Raw genomic sequence first — 22,620 nt, forward strand, 5'->3', positions numbered from 1 at the left:
CCAGTAACTGTAATTTGTGTACAAACAACCGTAACAACTGGTGGCCAGTATGGGGGAGACGATATGGTTGAGTGGTTGGGCACACGATTGCTATCCCACTCGTGTTTTTTACGAGTTGTCTTTTTACGAGTTGTCTTTTTACGAGTTGTCTTCGTTTACCCAAAAAAAGTGAAAAGATAAAATCGATAGCAAGATTTTAATGCAAACAAACAAAGACTAAAAAGTAGAAAATAATAATCATTAAAAAAGTTTTTAAAAAACCACGTTTTCTGATTGAACTAAAAAGTAGAAAAGAAATGCTATACATCACAATAATGCAAGCGATCACTCTACTATAAGCGATGAAAAACGTGGGGCGCCGAAGTAAAAGTTATATTACTATTGATTAGATAAATTAGAGTGATCGCTTGCATTATTGTGATGTATAGCATTTATTTTGTACTTTTTAGTTCAATCAGAACACGTGGGTTTTTAAAAACTTTTTAATGATTATTATTTAATTATACAACCGGAAAAGTGTTTATGGTTGTGACAAGAACAAAAAAAAATCAATGACGTCAAATCACATGTTTAGACTACGAAAAGTACACAAAACAAATGGCGACATCATCCAATTTAAGAATACTATTATGAAGAAATTAGCTATTTCATTCAAATTTGATTTAGACCTACAGATCTACTTATAAAGACGTACGCTATGAAATGTATACAATTTTCTCCACCTAAAGTAACACAAACCACAATAAAAACAACATAATGACCATTGAGCAGCCTGGGTTTTAACGGAATCATTTAAGTCTCTTAATCAGTTGTGTTAACTATTAATGTAGGCCTTTATAATTTGCTTTTTCTCATAGGTGTTTTTCTAATCAAATGTTTCGGATTTTTAGATATTTAGTTATCTGTTTGCTTTGTCACTAATATCGTTCAACGTGTAATAAAGCACATTGCGTTTTGACCAATAACTGTTTTATAAAATACGAGCTGACCCGCGACGAAGCATTCGCCGCTATTTAGTTATTTTATTTTATTCTTATCAACAATTCATAATTTGTGAACTCGACACTACCCCACATCAACCTGTGTACTTACACTCCAACCTTCAACTATTCTCCAAGTCACCCCTACACACCTCCTTTCTCTCGCTCACAGCCACTGTCACACGACCAGTCGCTTCCCTTGTACCCTCGTTCAATCCGTACAACATACACGTCAACACGGCGCTGTCACTAGACCAGTTGCTTCCCTTGTACCCTCGTTCACTCCGTACAACAACATACACGTCAACACACCCGGCCTCGTGTCACGCTACTGGACACATACACACACGCACACGCACACACACACACACACACACACACACACGCAGTGATCCGTCCCACTTATTTAAATTTCATGCACATTACATCACTACAATAAGCGTACGCTGATTTATGTTGTAAAGAATGTTTTAGCAGATAGGATGTCTCCCAGCGTGGTGGCACTGTTGTGCACCGTGTTGAACAGAATGTTGAACATGTTGAAAAGATTTTGAATAGAACCCACCATATTCAAGACATCGCCTGCTACTTCGGCTACTAAATCAGCCAAGTATTTCATATTTTATGTCAATTAAAAATATTTTTTATTTCATATATCGTTCAGAGCGTAGGTTTGGTAATTTTGAATACGATTTTTAAAAAAAATATAGCTGTCTATATTTCCAAATGATTGACACATTTTATGTAAAATTTAGGAATAAAATTAAATACTGCGAATCTTTGCAAGACAATGTCAGCAACAAGCAAAGTCCAGAAACCTAGATAATTTTTATTTAGATTCTAGCCAGCTAGATCTATATCTCGACTATATAAAGTATCAAAATATCAATATTCTACATTCTTGTATCCAATGAAAGAATAAAATCTTCCAGACCTAAATCTTGGTTTATGGGGTACATGAAGGTCCGTGTTACACCCAGTGGTCCGTGTTACACCCAGTGGTCCGTGTTACACAAAACCCAGTGGTCCGTGTTACACCCAGTGGTCCGTGTTACACCCAGTGGTCCGTGTTACACCACACCCAGTGGTCCGTGTTACACCCAGTGGTCCGTGTTACACCACACCCAGTGGTCCGTGTTACAACCAGTGGTCCGTGTTACACCCAGCGGTCCGTGTTACACCCAGTGGTCCGTGTTACACCCAGTGGTCCGTGTTACACCACACCCAGTGGTCCGTGTTACACCCAGTGGTCCGTGTTACACCCAGTGGTCCGTGTTACACCACACCCAGTGGTCCGTGTTACACCCAGTGGTCCGTGTTACACCCAGTGGTCCGTGTTACACCACACCCAGTGGTCCGTGTTACACCACACCCAGTGGTCCGTGTTACACCCAGTGGTCCGTGTTACACCACACCCAGTGGTCCGTGTTACATCACACCCAGTGGTCCGTGTTACACCACACCCAGTGGTCCGTGTTACACCACACCCAGTGGTCCGTGTTACACCACACCCAGTGGTCCGTGTTACACCCAGTGGTCCGTGTTACACCCAGTGGTCCGTGTTACACCACACCCAGTGGTCCGTGTTACACCACACCCAGTGGTCCGTGTTACATCACACCCAGTGGTCCGTGTTAAACCACACCCAGTGGTCCGTGTTACACCCAGTGGTCCGTGTTACACCACACCCAGTGGTCCGTGTTACACCACACCCAGTGGTCCGTGTTACACCACACTCAGTGGTCCGTGTTACACCACACCCAGTGGTCCGTGTTACACCACCCCAGTGGTCCGTGTTACGCCCAGTGGTCCGTGTTACACCACACCCAGTGGTCCGTGTTACACCCAGTGGTCCGTGTTACACAACACCCAGTGGTCCGTGTTACACCACACCCAGTGGTCCGTGTTACACCATGTGGTCCGTGTTACACCACACCCAGTGGTCCGTGTTACACCACACCCAGTGGTCCGTGTTACACCACACCCAGTGGTCCGTTTTACACCACACCCAGTGGTCCGTGTTACACCCAGTGGTCCGTGTTACACCCAGTGGTCCGTGTTACACCACACCCAGTGGTCCGTGTTACACCACACCCAGTGGTCCGTGTTACACCCAGTGGTCCGTGTTACACCCAGTGGTCCGTGTTACACCCAGTGGTCCGTGTTACACCACACCCAGTGGTCCGTGTTACACCACACCCAGTGGTCCGTGTTACACCACACCCAGTGGTCCGTGTTACACCACACCCAGTGGTCCGTGTTACACCCAGTGGTCCGTGTTACACCACACCCAGTGGTCTGTGTTACATCACACCCAGTGGTCCGTGTTACACAACACCCAGTGGTCCGTGTGACACCACACCCAGTGGTCCGTGTTACACCCTGTGGTCCGTGTTACACCACACCCAGTGGTCCGTGTTACACCACACCCAGTGGTCCGTGTTACACCACACCCAGTGGTCCGTGTTACACCACACCCAGTGGTCCGTGTTACACCACACCCAGTGGTCCGTGTTACACCCAGTGGTCCGTGTTACACCCAGTGGTCCGTGTTACACCCTGTGGTCCGTGTTACACCACACCCAGTGGTCCGTGTTACACCGCACCCAGTGGTCCGTGTTACACCACACCCAGTGGTCCGTGTTACACCCAGTGGTCCGTGTTACACTCAGTTGTCCGTCTTACACCCAGTGGTCCGTGTTACACCACACCCAGTGGTCCGTGTTACACCACACACAGTGGTCCGTGTTACACCCAGTGGTCCGTGTTACACCACACCCAGTGGTCCGTGTTACGGCCAGTGGTCCGTGTTACACCACACCCAGTGGTCCGTGTTACACCCAGTGGTCCGTGTTACAGCCAGTGGTCCGTGTTACACCCAGTGGTCCGTGTTACAGCCAGTGGTTCGTGTTACACCCAGTGGTCCGTGTTACACCCAGTGGTCCGTGTTACACCACACCCAGTGGTCCGTGTTACACCCAGTGGTCCGTGTTGCACCCAGTGGTCCGTGTTACACCACACCCAGTGGTCCGTGTTACACCACACCCAGTGGTCCGTGTTACACCACACCCAGTGGTCCGTGTTACACCACACCCAGTGGTCCGTGTTACACCACACCCAGTGGTCCGTGTTACACCACACCCAGTGGTCCGTGTTACACCCAGTGGTCCGTGTTACACCACACCCAGTGGTCCGTGTTACATCACACCCAGTGGTCCGTGTTACACAACACCCAGTGGTCCGTGTGACACCACACCCAGTGGTCCGTGTTACACCCTGTGGTCCGTGTTACACCACACCCAGTGGTCCGTGTTACACCACACCCAGTGGTCCGTGTTACACCACACCCAGTGGTCCGTGTTACACCACACCCAGTGGTCCGTGTTACACCCAGTGGTCCGTGTTACACCCAGTGGTCCGTGTTACACCACACCCAGTGGTCCGTGTTACACCACACCCAATGGTCCGTGTTACACCCAGTGGTCCGTGTTACACCCAGTGGTCCGTGTTACACCCTGTGGTCCGTGTTACACCACACCCAGTGGTCCGTGTTACACCACACCCAATGGTCCGTGTTACACCCAGTGGACCGTGTTACACCCAGTGGTCCGTGTTACACCCAGTGGTCCGTGTTACACCCAGTGGTCCGTGTTACACCACACCCAGTGGTCCGTGTTACACCCAGTGGTCCGTGTTACACCCAGTGGTCCGTGTTACACCCTGTGGTCCGTGTTACACCACACCCAGTGGTCCGTGTTACACCGCACCCAGTGGTCCGTGTTACACCACACCCAGTGGTCCGTGTTACACCCAGTGGTCCGTGTTACACCCAGTTGTCCGTCTTACACCCAGTGGTCCGTGTTACACCACACCCAGTGGTCCGTGTTACACCACACCCAGTGGTCCGTGTTACACCCAGTGGTCCGTGTTACACCCTGTGGTCCGTGTTACACCACACCCAGTGGTCCGTGTTACACCCTGTGGTCCGTGTTACACCACACCCAGTGGTCCGTGTTACACCGCACCCAGTGGTCCGTGTTACACCACACCCAGTGGTCCGTGTTACACCCAGTGGTCCGTGTTACACCCAGTGGTCCGTGTTACACCCAGTGGTCCGTGTTACACCCAGTGGTCCGTGTTACACCACACCCAATGGTCCGTGTTACACCCAGTGGTCCGTGTTACACCCAGTGGTCCGTGTTACACCCTGTGGTCCGTGTTACACCACACCCAGTGGTCCGTGTTACACCGCACCCAGTGGTCCGTGTTACACCACACCCAGTGGTCCGTGTTACACCCAGTGGTCCGTGTTACACCCAGTTGTCCGTCTTACACCCAGTGGTCCGTGTTACACCACACCCAGTGGTCCGTGTTACACCACACCCAGTGGTCCGTGTTACACCCAGTGGTCCGTGTTACACCACACCCAGTGGTCCGTGTTACGGCCAGTGGTCCGTGTTACACCACACCCAGTGGTCCGTGTTACACCCAGTGGTCCGTGTTACACCCAGTGGTCCGTGTTACACCCAGTGGTCCGTGTTACAGCCAGTGGTTCGTGTTACACCCAGTGGTCCGTGTTACACCCAGTGGTCCGTGTTACACCACACCCAGTGGTCCGTGTTACACCCAGTGGTCCGTGTTGCACCCAGTGGTCCGTGTTACACCACACCCAGTGGTCCGTGTTACACCACACCCAGTGGTCCGTGTTACACCACACCCAGTGGTCCGTGTTACACCACACCCAGTGGTCCGTGTTACACCCAGTGGTCCGTCTTACACCCAGTGGTCCGTGTTACACCACACCCAGTGGTCCGTGTTACACCCAGTGGTCCGTGTTACACCCAGTGGTCCGTGTTACACCACACCCAGTGGTCCGCGTACATCACACCCTGTGGTCCGTGTTACACCAACCCAGTGGTCCGTGTTACACCCAGTGGTCCGTGTTACACCACACCCAGTGGTCCGTGTTACACCCAGTGGTCCGTGTTACACCACACCCAGTGGTCCGTGTTACACCACACCTAGTGGTCCGTGTTACACCACACCCAGTGGTCCGTGTTACACCCAGTGGTCCGTCTTACACCCAGTGGTCCGTGTTACACCACACCCAGTGGTCCGTGTTACACCCAGTGGTCCGTGTTACACCCAGTGGTCCGTGTTACACCACACCCAGTGGTCCGTGTTACACCCAGTGGTCCGTGTTACACCACACCAAGTGGTCCGTGTTACACCCAGTGGTCCGTGTTACACCACACCCAGTGGTCCGTGTTACACCACACCCAGTGGTCCGTGTTACACCCAGTGGTCCGTGTTACACCCAGTGGTCCGTGTTACACCACACCCAGTGGTCCGTGTTACACCACACCCAGTGGTCCGTGTTACACCCAGTGGTCCGTGTTACACCACACCCAGTGGTCCGTGTTACACCCAGTGGTCCGTGTTACACCACATCCAGTGGTCCGTGTTACACCACATCCAGTGGTCCGTGTTACACCTAGTGGTCCGTGTTACACCACACCCAGTGGTCCGTGTTACACCCAGTGGTCCGTGTTACACCCAGTGGTCCGTGTTACACCACATCCAGTGGTCCGTGTTACACCACACCCAGTGGTCCGTGTTACACAACACCCAGTGGTCCGTGTTACACCACATCCAGTGGTCCGTGTTACACCCAGTGGTCCGTGTTACACCACACCCAGTGGTCCGTGTTACACCCAGTGGTCCGTGTTACACCACACCCAGTGGTCCGTGTTACACCACACCCAGTGGTCCGTGTTACACCCAGTGGTCCGTGTTACACCACACCCAGTGGTCCGTGTTACACCACACCCAGTGGTCCGTAATACACCAAACCCAGTGGTCCGTGTTACACCACACCCAGTGTTCCGTGTTACACCACACCCAGTGGTCCGTGTTACACCCAGTGGTCCGTGTTACACCACACCCAGTGGTCCGTGTTACACCCAGTGGTCCGTGTTGCACCCAGTGGTCAGTGTTACACCACACCCAGTGGTCCGTGTTACACCCAGTAGTCCGTGTTACACCACACCCAGTGGTCCGTGTTACACCCTGTGGTCCGTGTTACACCCAGTGGTCCGTGTTACACCACACCCAGTGGTCCGTGTTACACCACACCCAGTGGTCCGTTTTACACCCAGTGGTCCGTGTTACACCCAGTGGTCCGTGTTACACCACACCCAGTGGTCCGTGTTACACCACACCCAGTGGTCCGTGTTACACCCAGTGGTCCGTGTTACACCCAGTGGTCCGTGTTACACCACACCCAGTGGTCCGTGTTACACCACACCCAGTGGTCGGTGTTACACCCAGTGGTCCATGTTACACCCAGTGGTCCGTGTTACACCACACCCAGTGGTCCGTGTTACACCACACCCAGTGGTCCGTGTTACACCCTGTGGTCCGTGTTACACCCTGTGGTCCGTGTTACACCCAGTGGTCCGTGCTACACCCTGTGGTCCGTGTTACACCACACCCAGTGGTCCGTGTTACACCCTGTGGTCCGTGTTACACCCTGTGGTCCGTGTTACACCCAGTGGTCCGTGCTACACCCTGTGGTCCGTGTTACACCACACCCAGTGGTCCGTGTTACACCCTGTGGTCCGTGTTACACCCAGTGGTCCGTGTTACACCACACCCAGTGGTCCGTGTTACACCCAGTGGTCCGTGTTACACCCAGTGGTCCGTGTTACACCACACCCAGTGGTCCGTGTTACACCCTGTGGTCCGTGTTACACCCAGTGGTCCGTGTTACACCACACCCTGTGGTCCGTGTTACACCCAGTGGTCCGTGTTACACCACACCCAGTGGTCCGTGCTACACCCTGTGGTCCGTGTTACACCACACCCAGTGGTCCGTGTTACACCCTGTGGTCCGTGTTACACCCAGTGGTCCGTGTTACACCACACCCAGTGTTCCGTGTTACACCACACCCAGTGGTCCGTGTTACACCCAGTGGTCCGTGTTACACCACACCCAGTGGTCCGTGTTACACCCTGTGGTCCGTGTTACACCCAGTGGTCCGTGTTACACCACACCCTGTGGTCCGTGTTACACCCAGTGGTCCGTGTTACACCACACCCAGTGGTCCGTGTTACACCCAGTGGTCCGTGTTACACCCAGTGGTCCGTGTTACACCACACCCTGTGGTCCGTGTTACACCCAGTGGTCCGTGTTACACCACACCCAGTGGTCCGTGTTACACCACACCCTGTGGTCCGTGTTACACCCAGTGGTCCGTGTTACACCACACCCAGTGGTCCGTGTTACACCACACCCTGTGGTCCGTGTTACACCCAGTGGTCCGTGTTACACCACACCCAGTGGTCCGTGTTACACCCTGTGGTCCGTGTTACACCCTGTGGTCCGTGTTACACCCTGTGGTCCGTGTTACACCCAGTGGTCCGTGTTACACCCAGTGGTCCGTGTTACACCCAGTGGTCCGTGTTACACCACACCCAGTGGTCCGTGTTACACCCTGTGGTCCGTGTTACACCACACCCAGTGGTCCGTGTTACACCACACCCAGTGGTCCGTGTTACACCCAGTGGTCCGTGTTACACCACACCCAGTGGTCCGTGTTACACCACACCCAGTGGTCCGTGTTACACCCTGTGGTCCCCACTAACCTGTGGTCCACCTCCCCAGACTGTCAAGATGGCCGCCTGTGTGCACGCTCTCCTCCTGGTCCTCTTGTTTGTAGCGCTCACCCACGGTACGTGCATTGTGTTTTTATAGACGTCATATGGTGCATTGTGTTGTTATAGACGTCATTTGGTGCATTGTGTTTTATAGATGTCATATGGATGTCATTGTGTTTTTATAGACGTCATATGGTGCATTGTGTTTTTATAGACGTCATATGGTGCATTGTGTTTTTATAGGCGTCAAGTGGACATCATTGTGTTTTTATAGACGTCATATGGTGCATTGTGTTTTTATAGACGTCATATGGTGCTTTGTGTTTTTATAGGCGTCAAGTGGACGTCATTGTGTTTTTATAGACGTCATATGGTGCATTATGTTTTTATAGGCGCCAAGTGGACGTCATTGTGTTTTTATAGACGTCATATGGTGCACTGTGTGTTTATAGACGTCTTATTGTGTTTTTATAGACGACATTTGGTGTATTCTGTTTTTTTATTCGTATGTTTGTAGGTTTAATGGTAGGTTTTATGCTAGACTTAGAGATAGGTTTAGCGGTAGGTTTAGTGTTAGATTTAGTTGTAGGTTTACAACGCACAATATGGACGTCAATATGCCATAAAGAACAGAATGCACCAAATAAAATATTTATGCTTGACGTATCATTTGTAACAGTTACTGCGGGAGAGGAATTTTACGAAGAGACGTTTTCATCTGTAAATCTGTTCGGGTTGTACAAGTCGTTCAGCCATAGCAGACGATGCAAGTAAGTTTTGATTATGATTTCAGGAATAAAAATACAGTGAATTAATTAATACCTTTTAAAACAATGAACTTGTTTATTTATGATTTCAGCTCTAGAGAATACGACGGGTCTGCGTGGACTGCGGTTTATTGTTTAATTGTCGTCATCTTTTTGCTCATTGCCAAAATGGTATTTGGGAAAAGTAAGTAGTTCGCAATATAGACTCTAAATTGTTTTATTTATTATTTTTTTATTTTATTTAGTTGGCTGCATTCATTATAATCATTTATATCATTATAGTCATTTATATAATTTTAATCATTTACATCATTATAATCATTTATATCATTATAATCATTTATATAATTATAATCATTTATATCATTATAATCATGTATGTCATTATAATTATTTATATCATTATAATCATTTATATCATTGTAATCATTTATATAATAATTAATCATTTATATAATTATAATCATCTATATCATTATAATTATTTATATTATTATGAAGTCGTTTTGTTCCAGAACAAAAAGGAAATCAAGTTGAAGCAGCTGACAAGGGAAACAATATTCCAGAGAATCCTATCCACCCCAAGTCCTCACAGTCCATCGATGAGATCAAAGAAAACTCAGGTAGAATCCATGTTGCTGCTTGTAAATAAAATATTCTGTTTCTTTTCTGTTGAAGTTCTTGATACAGGTGAACTCTACTTTAATCTTCCCCAAGTGTCTTGGATACTCACGGAAAAGAATATGATATATATATACATACATTAATATATATATATATATATATATATATATATATATATATATATATATATATATATATATATAAATGTACATACATTAATATATATATATATATATATATATATATATATACATACATTAATATATATATATAATATATACATACATATATAATATATACATATATATATATATATATATATATATATATATATATATATATATATATATATATATATACATACATATATACATACATATATATACATACATATATACATACATATATATATATATATATATATATATATATATATTTACAGCTGGGATGACGTGCGTTGCCCCTGGCGACGAGAACAAAAACGACACGTTGACAACTTGTCCCTCAGACCAGAAGATCGTGGAGTCAGGGACCCAGAAGAAGCTCTACACTGGTGATTAGACACCAAGTGTGATTAGTGTAACTAAGGGACAGAACTGCGACTCCCTCATTAAACTATATTGTCCTGTAAAGCAATATATTCCTTTTTTATTTTCAAAAATAAAAATTTTAACATTTTTTAGGGAGAAATATATATTTATTATTTTTCTAAGCTTTTTTAAAAATGTGATAAACAAATATTCGGCACTTTAATTATATTTCATAATTAGGTGCCCGCACTCACTTATATTCTAAACAATTTGTTAGGGCCTATTTGTAGTATTATTTAAAATGCGTTAGTTTTAAAACTCATTTTTTTAAAAATAAAATAACTATCGCGAGATATACTACAATATACAAACACGTTATTAAAATGTAATTTTTATGTCATAAAAATCTGCGTAGTAATTTCTTCTAATTATTTTTTTAAAAAGCTCGTTAAAATTTTTAATGGATAAAAGTTTTTCTACTCTAAGTACAAGTGAATTGTGATACGATAATACATAATACCTTACTTAAAATAGTTATGTGTAATATATTCTTTGATCTGTTTCTGCAAACACATACAATAAAATAATAAATTATAAATGATTAATAAATAATAAATGATCTTCCTTTTTTAGTTGAACTCTTTTTTTTTAAAGTTAGCAATGTAAACAGATAGTAATATTTGAAAACCAAGGGTAGACAACGATACAGAATATAGCACAAGTAGAGACATAACAGTGCAAGTAAAGATAGACGTGCAACCACTTCTGCCAATCAGCTCTACAAATCTAGAGCTTTCATGGCAGACCACTATCACAGCTTGTACACGTAGGTCGCGGGCTGACTTGACCTCTGAACCCCGAACTGTCTGACCGCTAGCCTCATAAACACAACAAGGACCATTGATTATTATTGGCCATTATTCGACCAGACAAGCGACACGCACATACAGGCAGGATGATACAAATAGTAGCTTCCTTATATTAGCTAAAGTAAATAATTATAAACATCAACGACCCATTAAAGTTTGTGGGGGGGGGGGGGGGAAGGGAAGGGAGGAATCAAACGTGTATTTTATTCTGGAAAATGTAAATCACACTAAAAAGCATACTTTACTTTTTTCCAGACTAAAGTACATAAGTGATTACCCCCCACCCCCCCTCCCCCCGGATCAGACTGACACCTGGAAATCAGCATCTAACACCCAGAATGTTCTGGACAAAAGTTTGTTATCAACCATCAATAAAAACCTTCTTGTGATGATACAGACACCTACGTGAATAGAGCTGATGACTGTTGATCTATTGTAGGTGTTGATCTATTGTAGGTGTTGATCAGTTGTAGGTGTTGATCAGTTGTAGGTGTTGATCAGTTGTAGGTGTTGATCAATTGTAGGTGTTGATCAATTGTAGGTGTTGATCAATTGTAGGTGTTGATCAATTGTAGGTGTTGATCAATTGTAGGTGTTGATCAATTGTAGGTGTTGATCAATTGTAGGTGTTGATCAATTGTAGGTGTTGATCAATTGTAGGTGTTGATCAGTTGTAGGTGTTGATCAGTTGTAGGTGTTGATCAGTTGTAGGTATTGATCAATTGTATGTGTTGATCAACTGTAGGTGTTGATCAATTGTATGTGTTGATTAATTGTAGGTGTTGATCAATTGTATGTGTTGATCAATTGTAGGTGTTGATCAATTGTAGGTGTTGATCAATTGTAGGTGTTGATCAATTGTAGGTGTTGATCAATTGTAGGTGTTGATCAATTGTAGGTGTTGATCAATTGTAGGTGTTGATCAATTGTAGGTGTTGATCAATTGTAGGTGTTGATCAATTGTAGGTGTTGATCAATTGTAGGTGTTGATCAGTTGTAGGTGTTGATCAATTGTAGGTGTTGATCAATTGCAGTGTTGATCAATTGTAGGTGTTGATCAATTGTAGGTGTTGATCAATTGTAGGTGTTGATCAATTGTAGGTGTTGATCAATTGTAGGTGTTGATCAATTGTAGGTGTTGATCAACCTAAGGTGTCAGCCTTAGTATTTTATGACCAGAGATGATTTTTCAGAATTCAAGGAGATAGTTCCTTTAACATTCAACATTGGTGGCCGTTCTAGAGAAGATGGAATGGTGTTAAAACTAGGGCAAGTGTACACTATTTGGGCTAATTGGTCGGTTGTTATAATTGGGCCTAATGGTAGGTTGTTATAATTGGGCTAAATGGTCAGTTGTTATAATTGGGCTACAGGGTTGGTTGTTATAATTGGGCTACATGGTTGGTTGTTAAAATTGTGCTACAGGGTTGGTTGTTATAATTGGGCTACATGGTTGTTATAATTGGGATACATGGTTGGTTGTTATAATTTGGCTATATGGTCGGTTGTTATAATTGGGCTACAAGCTTGTTATATAAAGAATACACAAGCACTGCAATGAACACATTCGTATCTGTTTATACAGTACAAGTTCAGTTAAAAACTACTTTTACTCATTCAGATTTAGAGTACAATTACACACACAAAGGTAAAATTGCACACTGTAGGAATTTCGAACGTTTTAATGAACTCAAGTAACATGGCAAGAATAATATGGAGTATTTTTAAATCAAACACCAGCCTTGTTGCTATGACAACCTGCTGATTTCTATAGTTCCAGCTAGGCTCACCAGTCTAAACAGACCATATCCAGGGGACAGAACTCACTGAGGACAGGGAATGGAGTGAGTCCAGTTGTAGGTGGTGGTTTGATGATGATAAATCCAGTCGTCACCATCTATGGGTGAGAGGTGTGTGTGTGTGTGGGTGGGAGGTGTGTGTGTGGGTGGGAGGTGTGTGTGTGGGTGGGAGGTGTGTGTGTGGGTGGGAGGTGTGTGTGTGGGTGGGAGGTGTGTGTGTGGGTGGGAGGTGGGTAGGTGTGTGGGAGGTGTGTGAGGTGTGTGGGTGTGAGGTGTGTGGGTGTGAGGTGTGTGTTGGTAGGAGGTGTGTGTTGGTGTGAGGTGTGTGGGAGGTGCGTGGGTGTGAGGTGGGTGGGTGGGAGGTGTGTGGGTGGGTGTGAGGTGGGTGGGTGGGTGTGTGGTGTGTGGGTGTGAGGTGTGTGGGTGTGAGGTGTGTGGGTGGTATGCTAGAACTTGAGTGCCAAATAGAATTTGTATTGTGTGACGCTTGACTTGGGTGTAGGGGGTAGATTGGAAAAGATAATGTGGGGGTATGACTGCAGTCATCAATATGACTGATGTCATCAGTATGACTGCAGTCATCAATAAATTTAGAGATGTGGACACATTGTATAATGGGATCCTATCAGCATTTCTAATTATAATGTCAAGTATTCACATATCTATTACATGTGTAACTATAATGTCAAGTATTCACATATCACATATTCACATATCTATAACATGTGTAACTATAAGATCAGGAATTCACATATCTATTACATCTGTAACTATAATGTCGAGTATTCACATATCTATTACATCTGTAACTAAAATGTCAGGAATTCATATCTAGGACTAAGAACAAATTTAGGACCTAGAACATCTACAGGACAAGAACATCTACAGGACAAGAACATCTACAGGACAAGAACATCTACAGGACAAGAACATCTACAGTACCAAGAACATCTACAGTACCAAGAACATCTACAGGACAAGAACATCTACAGGACAAGAACATCTACAGGATGAAGAGAACCAATAGGATCAAGAAAAACTTGGGACAAAAATGTCAAAAAGAACATGAGAATGACAGATGTCAACTTTGGGGAAATAAGTCTGACATATTCCAGATCAGTACAAACCACATCACTTGTTTTTCTTGAAGAAATCAGCTTTACATTCCTCAATCATTTTCACATCACTTGTTTTTCTTGAAGAAATCAGCTTTACAATCCTCAATCATTTTCACATCACTTGTTTTTCTTGAAGAAATCAGCTTTACATTCCTCAATCATTTTCACATCACTTGTTTTTCTTGAAGAAATCAGCTTTACAATCCTCAATCATTTTCACATCACTTGTTTTTCTTGAAGAAATCAGTTTTACACTCCTCAATCATTTTCACATCACTTGTTTTTCTTGAAGAAATCAGCTTTACAATCCTCAATCATTTTCCGCACATCAACATGATGGGTGATGTTTGCCGCCTCAGGGTGATCCTTCAAATATTTTTCTTTGGCTGCAGTGGCAGCTTGTGCCACATCCTGGAAGTGGATCTTTGCAGCTTTCCTTTCTACACAGCTGTGGAGGGTCACAGAAAGTAGGTGTCACGTGGTCTGGTCAAATCATTTCTTTAGGGGGGGGGGGGGTTACAGAAAGTAGGTGTCACATGGTCTGGTCAAATCATTTCTTTAGGGGGGGGGGGGGGTTACAGAAAGTAGGTGTCACATGGTCTGGTCAAATCATTTCTTTAGGGGGGGAGGGGTTACAGAAAGTAGGTGTCACGTGGTCTGGTCAAATCATTTCTTTGGGGGGGGGGGGGGGGAGGGGTTACAGATAGTAGGTGTCACGTGGTCTGGTCAAATCATTTCTTTAGGGGGGGGGGGGTCACAGAAAGTAGGTGTCACGTGGTCTGGTCAAATCATTTCTTTAGGAAGGTCACAGAAAGTAGGTGTCACGTGGTCTGGTCAAATCATTTCTTTAGGAAGGTCACAGAAAGTAGGTGTCACGTGGTCTGGTCAAATCATTTCTTTAGGAAGGTCACAGAAAGTAGGTGTTATGTGGTCTGTTAAATCATTTCTTTAGGGGGGGGAACAGAAAGTAGGTGTTACCTGCTCTCATCAAATCATTTCTTTAGGAAAATTAATGATTTTAGGGTATGCAAAAAATAGGAGTTATAAGAAAATCTCAACTAACATTTTTAAGAAAACAGTCAAAATCAGTTGACACAAGATCTAGACACACTAGTTGACACAAGATCTAGACACTCGAGTGTCTTAAACCTACTTCTCATTGTCCTTGAAATGGTCGTAGTCGATGTCATTTTGCTTGCAGACGTAACAGCTGGTGGCCCCACAGGCACATGTCATCTTGTTACAACCAGCGTCCTTGACAAAACGTTTGCCACAGACATGACATGTGCGCATGACAGCCTCGGCTATGCTGTTCTCTATGAACGTTCTCATCTGGACGTCGTGACGCTTCTCTACTTCGTCACATCGCAGTGGGATGTGGCTTGGCTCTTTACACAGCCTGCAACATTCATTGAGTCACTTGTAAACACTAACAAGGTCAACAAGGTCAAGGATGTTCTAGCATATGAAACTGTAAACAAACCCCTTGATTTGATCAAGTCATGTACTGACTAGCACAGGAAATATTTCAATTGTTACAAGGGCAATGACATGTACAAGACACAAACAGCCAGATGACATGTACAAGACACAAACAGCCAGATGACATGTACAGGACACAAACAGCCAGATGACATGTACAGGACACAAACAGCCAGATGACATGTACAAGACACAAACAGCCAGATGACATGTACAAGACACAAACAGCCAGATGACATGTACAAGACACAAACAGCCAGATGACATGTACAAGACACAAACAGCCAGATGACATGTACAAGACACAAACAGCCAGATGACATGTACAAGACAAAAACAGCCAGATGACATGTACAAGACACAAACAGTCAGATGACATGTACAAGACACAAACAGCCAGATGACATGTACAAGACACAAACAGCCAGATGACATGTACAAGACACAAACAGCCAGATGACATGTACAAGACACAAACAGCCAGATGACATGTACAGGACACAAACAGCCAGATGACATGTACAGGACACAAACAGCCAGATGACATGTACAGGACACAAACAGCCAGATGACATGTACAAGACACAAACAGCCAGATGACATGTACAGGACACAAACAGCCAGATGACATGTACGAGACACAAACAGCCAGATGACATGTACAGGACACAAACAGCCAGATGACATGTACAGGACACAAACAGCCAGATGACATGTACAAGACACAAACAGCCAGATGACATGTACAAGACACAAACAGCCAGATGACATGTACAAGACACAAACAGCCAGATGACATGTACAAGACACAAACAGCCAGATGACATGTACAAGACACAAACAGCCAGATGACATGTACAAGACACAAACAGCCAGATGACATGTACAAGACACAAACAGCCAGATGACATGTACAAGACACAAACAGCCAGATGACATGTACAAGACACAAACAGCCAGATGACATGTACAGGACACAAACAGCCAGATGACATGTACAGGACACAAACAGCCAGATGACATGTACAGGACACAAACAGCCAGATGACATGTACAAGACACAAACAGCCAGATGACATGTACAGGACACAAACAGCCAGATGACATGTACAAGACACAAACAGCCAGATGACATGTACAAGACACAAACAGCCAGATGACATGTACAAGACACAAACAGCCAGATGACATGTACAAGACACAAACAGCCAGATGACATGTACAAGACACAAACAGTCAGATGACATGTACAGGACACAAACAGCCAGATGACATGTACAAGACACAAACAGCCTGATGACATATACCGGACACAGCCACACCATCCTTACCTACAAGACTCTCTCAGACAATCTGGATTCAGACATTTTAACACCTTGTCGTCGTGGTCTGGCATGATTGTGGCGTAAGGACAAAATGGGCAGACAACCAGGTCTGGGAGTTTAGCATGTAGGACTTCCTCCTCCTGGATCCTGCGAACTATCTTTGAGAACAAGTTGCTGGGTAGGACGGTCTGTAGGGTGGTCAGTGCCACATCTTGGTCACAGTAGCCTGTCAGACATGGGAACCTGTAGGGTAGAGGGAACACGTTGGGTAGAGGGAACCTGTTGGCTAGAGGGAACCTGTTGGGTAGAGGGAACCTGTTGGCTAGAGGGAACCTGTTGGCTAGAGGGAACCTGTTGGCTAGAGGGAACCTGTTGGCTAGAGGGAACCTGTTGGGTAGAGGGAACCTGTTGGGTAGAGGGAACCTGTTGGGTAGAGGGAACCTGTTGGGTAGAGGGAACCTGTTGGGTAGAGGGAACCTGTTGGGTAGAGGGAACCTGTTGGGTAGAGGGAACCTGTTGGCTAGAGGGAACCTGTTGGGTAGAGGGAACCTGTTGGGTAGAGGGAACCTGTTGGGTAGAGGGAACCTGTTGGGTAGAGGGAACCTGTTGGGTAGAGGGAACCTGTTGGGTAGAGTAAACCTGTTGGGTAGAGGGAACCTGTTAGGTAGGGAACCTGTTGGGTAGAGGGAACATGTTGGGTAGAGGGAACCTGTTGGGTAGGGAACCTGTTGGGTAGAGGGAACCTGTTGGGTAGAGGGAACCTGTTGGGTAGAGGGAACCTGTTGGGTAGAGGGAACCTGTTGGGTAGAGGGAACCTGTTGTGTAGAGGGAACCTGTTGGCTAGAGGGAACCTGTTGGGTAGAGGAAACCTGTTGGGTAGAGGGAACCTGTTGGGTAGAGGGAACCTGTTGGGTAGAGGGAACCTGTTGGGTAGAGGGAACCTGTTGGGTAGAGGGAACCTGTTGGGTAGAGGGAACCTGTTGGGTAGAGGGAACCTGTTGTGTAGAGGGAACCTGTTGGCTAGAGGGAACCTGTTGGGTAGAGGGAACCTGTTGGGTAGAGGGAACCTGTTGGCTAGAGGGAACCTGTTGGGTAGAGGGAACCTGTTGGGTAGAGGGAACCTGTTGGGTAGAGGGAACCTGTTGGGTAGAGGGAACCTGTTGGGTAGAGGGAACCTGTTGGGTAGAGGGAACCTGTTGGGTAGAGGGAACCTGTTGGGTAGAGGGAACCTGTTGGGTAGAGGGAACCTGTTGTGTAGAGGGAACCTGTTGGCTAGAGGGAACCTGTTGGGTAGAGGGAACCTGTTGGGTAGAGGGAACCTGTTGGCTAGAGGGAACCTGTTGGGTAGAGGGAACCTGTTGGGTAGAGGGAACCTGTTGGGTAGAGGGAACCTGTTGGATACAGGGAACCTGTTGCGTAGAGGGAACCTGTTGGGTAGAGGGAACATGTTGGGTAGAGGGAACCTGTTAGGTAGGGAACCTGTTGGGTAGAGGGAACCTGTTGGGTAGGGAACCTGTTGGGTACAGGGAACCTGTTGCGTAGAGGGAACCTGTTGGGTAGAGGGAACCTGTTGGGGTAGAGGGAACCTGTTGGGTAGAGGGAACCTGTTGGGTAGAGGGAACCTGTTGGGTAGAGGGAACCTGTTGGATACAGGGAACCTGTTGCGTAGAGGGAACCTGTTGGGTAGAGGGAACATGTTGGGTAGAGGGAACCTGTTAGGTAGGGAACCTGTTGGGTAGAGGGAACCTGTTGGGTAGGGAACCTGTTGGGTACAGGGAACCTGTTGCGTAGAGGGAACCTGTTGGGTAGAGGGAACCTGTTGGGGTAGAGGGAACCTGTTGGGGTAGAGGGAACCTGTTGGGTAGAGGGAACCTGTTGGGTAGAGGGAACAGTCAGACATGTGAACTGTGGGGTAGAGGGAACCTGTTGGGTAGGGAACCTGTTGGGTAGGGAACCTGTTGGGTAGGGAACATGTTGGGTAGGGAACCTGTTGGTTAGGGAACATGTTGGTTAGGGAACCTTTTGGGTAGAGGGAACCTGTTGGGTAGAGGGAACCTGTTGGGTAGAGGGAACCTGTTGGGTAGAGGGAACCTGTTGGGTAGAGGGAACCTGTTGGGTAGAGGGAACCTGTTGGGTAGAGGGAACCTGTTGGGTAGAGGGAACCTGTTGGGTAGAGGGAACCTGTTGGTTAGGGAACATGTTGGTTAGGGAACCTGTTGGGTAGAGGGAACCTGTTGGGTAGAGGGAACCTGTTGGGTAGAGGGAACCTGTTGGGTAGAGGGAACCTGTTGGGTAGAGGGAACCTGTTGGGTAGAGGGAACCTGTTGGGTAGAGGGAACCTGTTGGGTAGAGGGAACCTGTTGGGTAGAGGGAACAGTCAGACATGTGAACTGTGGGGTAGAGGGAACCTGTTGGGTAGAGGGAACCTGTTGGGTAGGGAACCTGTTGGGTAGGGAACATGTTGGGTAGGGAACCTGTTGGGTAGGGAACCTGTTGGGTAGAGGGAACCTGTTGGGTAGAGGGAACCTGTTGGGTAGAGGGAACCTGTTGGCTAGAGGGAACCTGTTGGGTAGAGGGAACACGTTGGGTAGAGGGAACCTGTTGGGTAGGGAACCTGTTGGGTAGAGGGAACCTGTTGGGTAGAGGGAACCTGTTGGGTAGAGGGAACCTGTTGGGTAGAGGGAACCTGTTGGGTAGAGGGAACCTGTTGTGTAGAGGGAACCTGTTGGCTAGAGGGAACCTGTTGGCTAGAGGGAACCTGTTGGGTAGAGGGAACCTGTTGGGTAAAGGGAACTTGTTGGGTAGAGGGAACACGTTGGGTAGAGGGAACATGTTGGGTAGAGGGAACCTGTTGGGTAGAGGGAACCTGTTGGGTAGGGAACCTGTTGGGTAGAGGGAACCTGTTGGGTAGAGGGAACCTGTTGGGTAGAGGGAACCTGTTGGGTAAAGGGAACTTGTTGGGTAGAGGGAACACGTTGGGTAGAGGGAACATGTTGGGTAGAGGGAACCTGTTGGGTAGAGGGAACCTGTTGGGTAGAGGGAACCTGTTGGCTAGAGGGAACCTGTTGGCAAGAGGGAACAGTTAAACTTGGGAACCTAAGACATGGGTAAAAAAAAGTAAAGATTTCTTTTAGAGCTAGCACCCCATTGTGCAGGTGAAGTAGAGTTCATGACCTCAGCACTTTACTTTCCCTAATGTGAGTTGGGTACCCATTAGATCTGAGTGGACTCTGGGATGTTCCACAGATTTGAACCTGAATTAGATTTAGGTGACAAGTCTAGCACTCTAGCGCTAAGCCTTCCCATGTGTAAGGGCAGTACAAGAAGAATAAAAAAAGCCACATGCACACAATGACCACATGCACACAATGACCACATGCACACAATGACCACATGCACACAATGACCACATGCACACAATGACCGCATGCACACAATGACCGCATGCACACAATGACCGCATGCACACAATGACCACATGCACACAATGACCACATGCACACAATGACCACATGCACACAATGACCGCATTAAAAAACAATTACAAACAGTTACTAATTGATATAGTCAACGACAAATTGACAAAATATGGTGTGGCTGTCTTATAAAATATGGTGTGCCTGTCTTATAAAATATGGTGTGCCTGTCTTATAAAATATGGTGTGCCTGTCTTATAAAATATGGTGTGCCTGTCTTATAAAATATGGTGTGCCTGTCTTATAAAATATGGTGTGCCTGTCTTATAAAATATGGTGTGCCTGTCTTATAAAATATGGTGTGCCTGTCTTATAAAATATGGTGTGCCTGTCTTATAAAATATGGTGTGCCTGTCTTATAAAATATGGTGTGCCTGTCTTATAAAATATGGTGTGCCTGTCTTATAAAATATGGTGTGCCTGTCTTATAAAATATGGTGTGTCTGTCTTATAAAATATGGTGTGCCTGTCTTATAAAATATGGTGTGCCTGTCTTATAAAATATGGTGTGCCTGTCTTATAAAATATGGTGTGCCTGTCTTGACTACCTTGTCTTCATGTTGCTGAAGGCAGTCTGCACGTAGCTGACCAGACACTCCCTACAGAAGATGTGGGCGTCAGGACAACTGGTCATCTCTTCAAACAGGCACTCGTTTAAACAGCAACAGCACTCGTAGCTCTGTCCGCTCTGCTGCGCCTTCCGTAGCATGGCTTTCTTTTCTTCCTCTTTCCTCTGCTGGTAAGCTGGTATAAATAGACAAGACCATCTGTGACACTAGCAAGTTGTAAATAGCTACCTAACATTAAATACTAATGGAGCTTACAGCTTTCTAATTAATTAAACAAAAATTCTAGTTCAATTACTGGTTTTAAAATTACCTAACACCATCTGTTCATTTTCAATAAACCACTTCTCCATGGAGAATCTTTCATCTCTGTCCTTTGGTATTTCATGCCATTTTCTTTTCTTTCTTTTTCTTATTGCATTAGTTGCTCCTCAGAGAGAAAAAAATGTTTTTATATAAGAAATGACATGTCAGGTATAAACTAAAATGTTTTTATATAAGAAAGGACATGTCAGGTATAAACTAAAATGTTTTTATATAAGAAAGGACATGTCAGGTATAAACTAAAATGTTTTTATATAAGAAATGACATGTCAGGTATAAACTAAAATGTTTTTAAAAACAATTGTATCTGTATTATATCATATTATACATAGGCCTATATATATATATATATATATATATATATATATATATATATATATATATATATATATACATGTACATACATATGTATACATATATATATACATATATACATATATATACACATATATACATATATATACATATATATACATCTAATATATAAAGCTCAGTTCTGTAACGTGTGGCATTTGTCGTTGACAGTTCTATGGATTTAAGTGTTAGATTTTTTATCGTGCTCATAGTCTAAATTTACGAGTCAAAAAATTACCATTGAAAGTCTTTAAAAACAATTTTCATTCTATTTACTTAGAAGAATAATTTTCAATTATGAACGCGACATAAAATTTTTAAAAAGTGTATTGACGTTTATAAAATTTCTAAAATTGTGTCGGAAATGTATTGACAGCACAGTTACTTCCCTTTAATAAAAAAAATTCTTAAGAAGAAAGAATTTACATTTTATTACTTTGTTTTTGGTGTTAAGAAAAAAAAAATAATTACATAATTAGCGGGGATTGATTAAGTGCAATGTCGTTAGGTATTTTTAACACTGCCTTTTATTTATTCTATACACTGAACATACTGTTCAATATTTTTTTTTAATCAATAACATTTAATAAGCCAGGTCCTACAAATCCTATATGTTTATTTCTTTCCATTTACGGATAAGCTTGGAGTATTATCATTTTTGTTCACTAAATTGAAACAGGCGCGTCCGCCGGCGCCCTTGCACGGTTCGATTTGGCACCCTGGGCTATCATGTGAGCGCTATGCTGC

The 22,620-nt window shown here is 45.1% G+C and overlaps 2 protein-coding genes across 2 annotated transcripts in view; one reads left to right on the forward strand and one right to left on the reverse strand.

Annotated features, from left to right (window-relative positions):
- Positions 1-1,530: 1,530 nt before the first annotated feature.
- Positions 1,531-10,591, forward strand: LOC131936761 (uncharacterized). The gene is made up of 6 exons (XM_059293827.1): positions 1,531-1,590; positions 8,647-8,713; positions 9,319-9,409; positions 9,499-9,590; positions 9,922-10,050; positions 10,539-10,591. The coding sequence occupies exons 2-6, from the start codon at positions 8,656-8,658 to the stop codon at positions 10,589-10,591; spliced, it is 423 nt and encodes a 140-aa protein (XP_059149810.1). The 5' UTR covers positions 1,531-1,590; positions 8,647-8,655.
- A 3,053-nt stretch (positions 10,592-13,644) lies between these two features.
- Positions 13,645-22,620, reverse strand: part of LOC131936735 (E3 ubiquitin-protein ligase RNF216) — a 14,214-nt gene continuing 5,238 nt past the window's right edge. The window contains exons 4-8 of the mRNA XM_059293795.1: positions 21,509-21,625; positions 21,178-21,373; positions 17,160-17,396; positions 15,500-15,745; positions 13,645-14,794 (exon numbers count right to left, since the gene is read on the reverse strand). Coding sequence (XP_059149778.1) covers positions 14,620-14,794; positions 15,500-15,745; positions 17,160-17,396; positions 21,178-21,373; positions 21,509-21,625 — 971 coding nt within the window. The 3' untranslated portion in view covers positions 13,645-14,619. The remainder of the gene's footprint in view (positions 14,795-15,499; positions 15,746-17,159; positions 17,397-21,177; positions 21,374-21,508; positions 21,626-22,620) is intronic.

This window comes from Physella acuta, unplaced genomic scaffold (assembly GCF_028476545.2).
Source record: "Physella acuta isolate Inbredline_101_S28 unplaced genomic scaffold, ASM2847654v3 ptg000186l, whole genome shotgun sequence".
Lineage (NCBI taxonomy): Eukaryota > Metazoa > Mollusca > Gastropoda > Physidae > Physella > Physella acuta.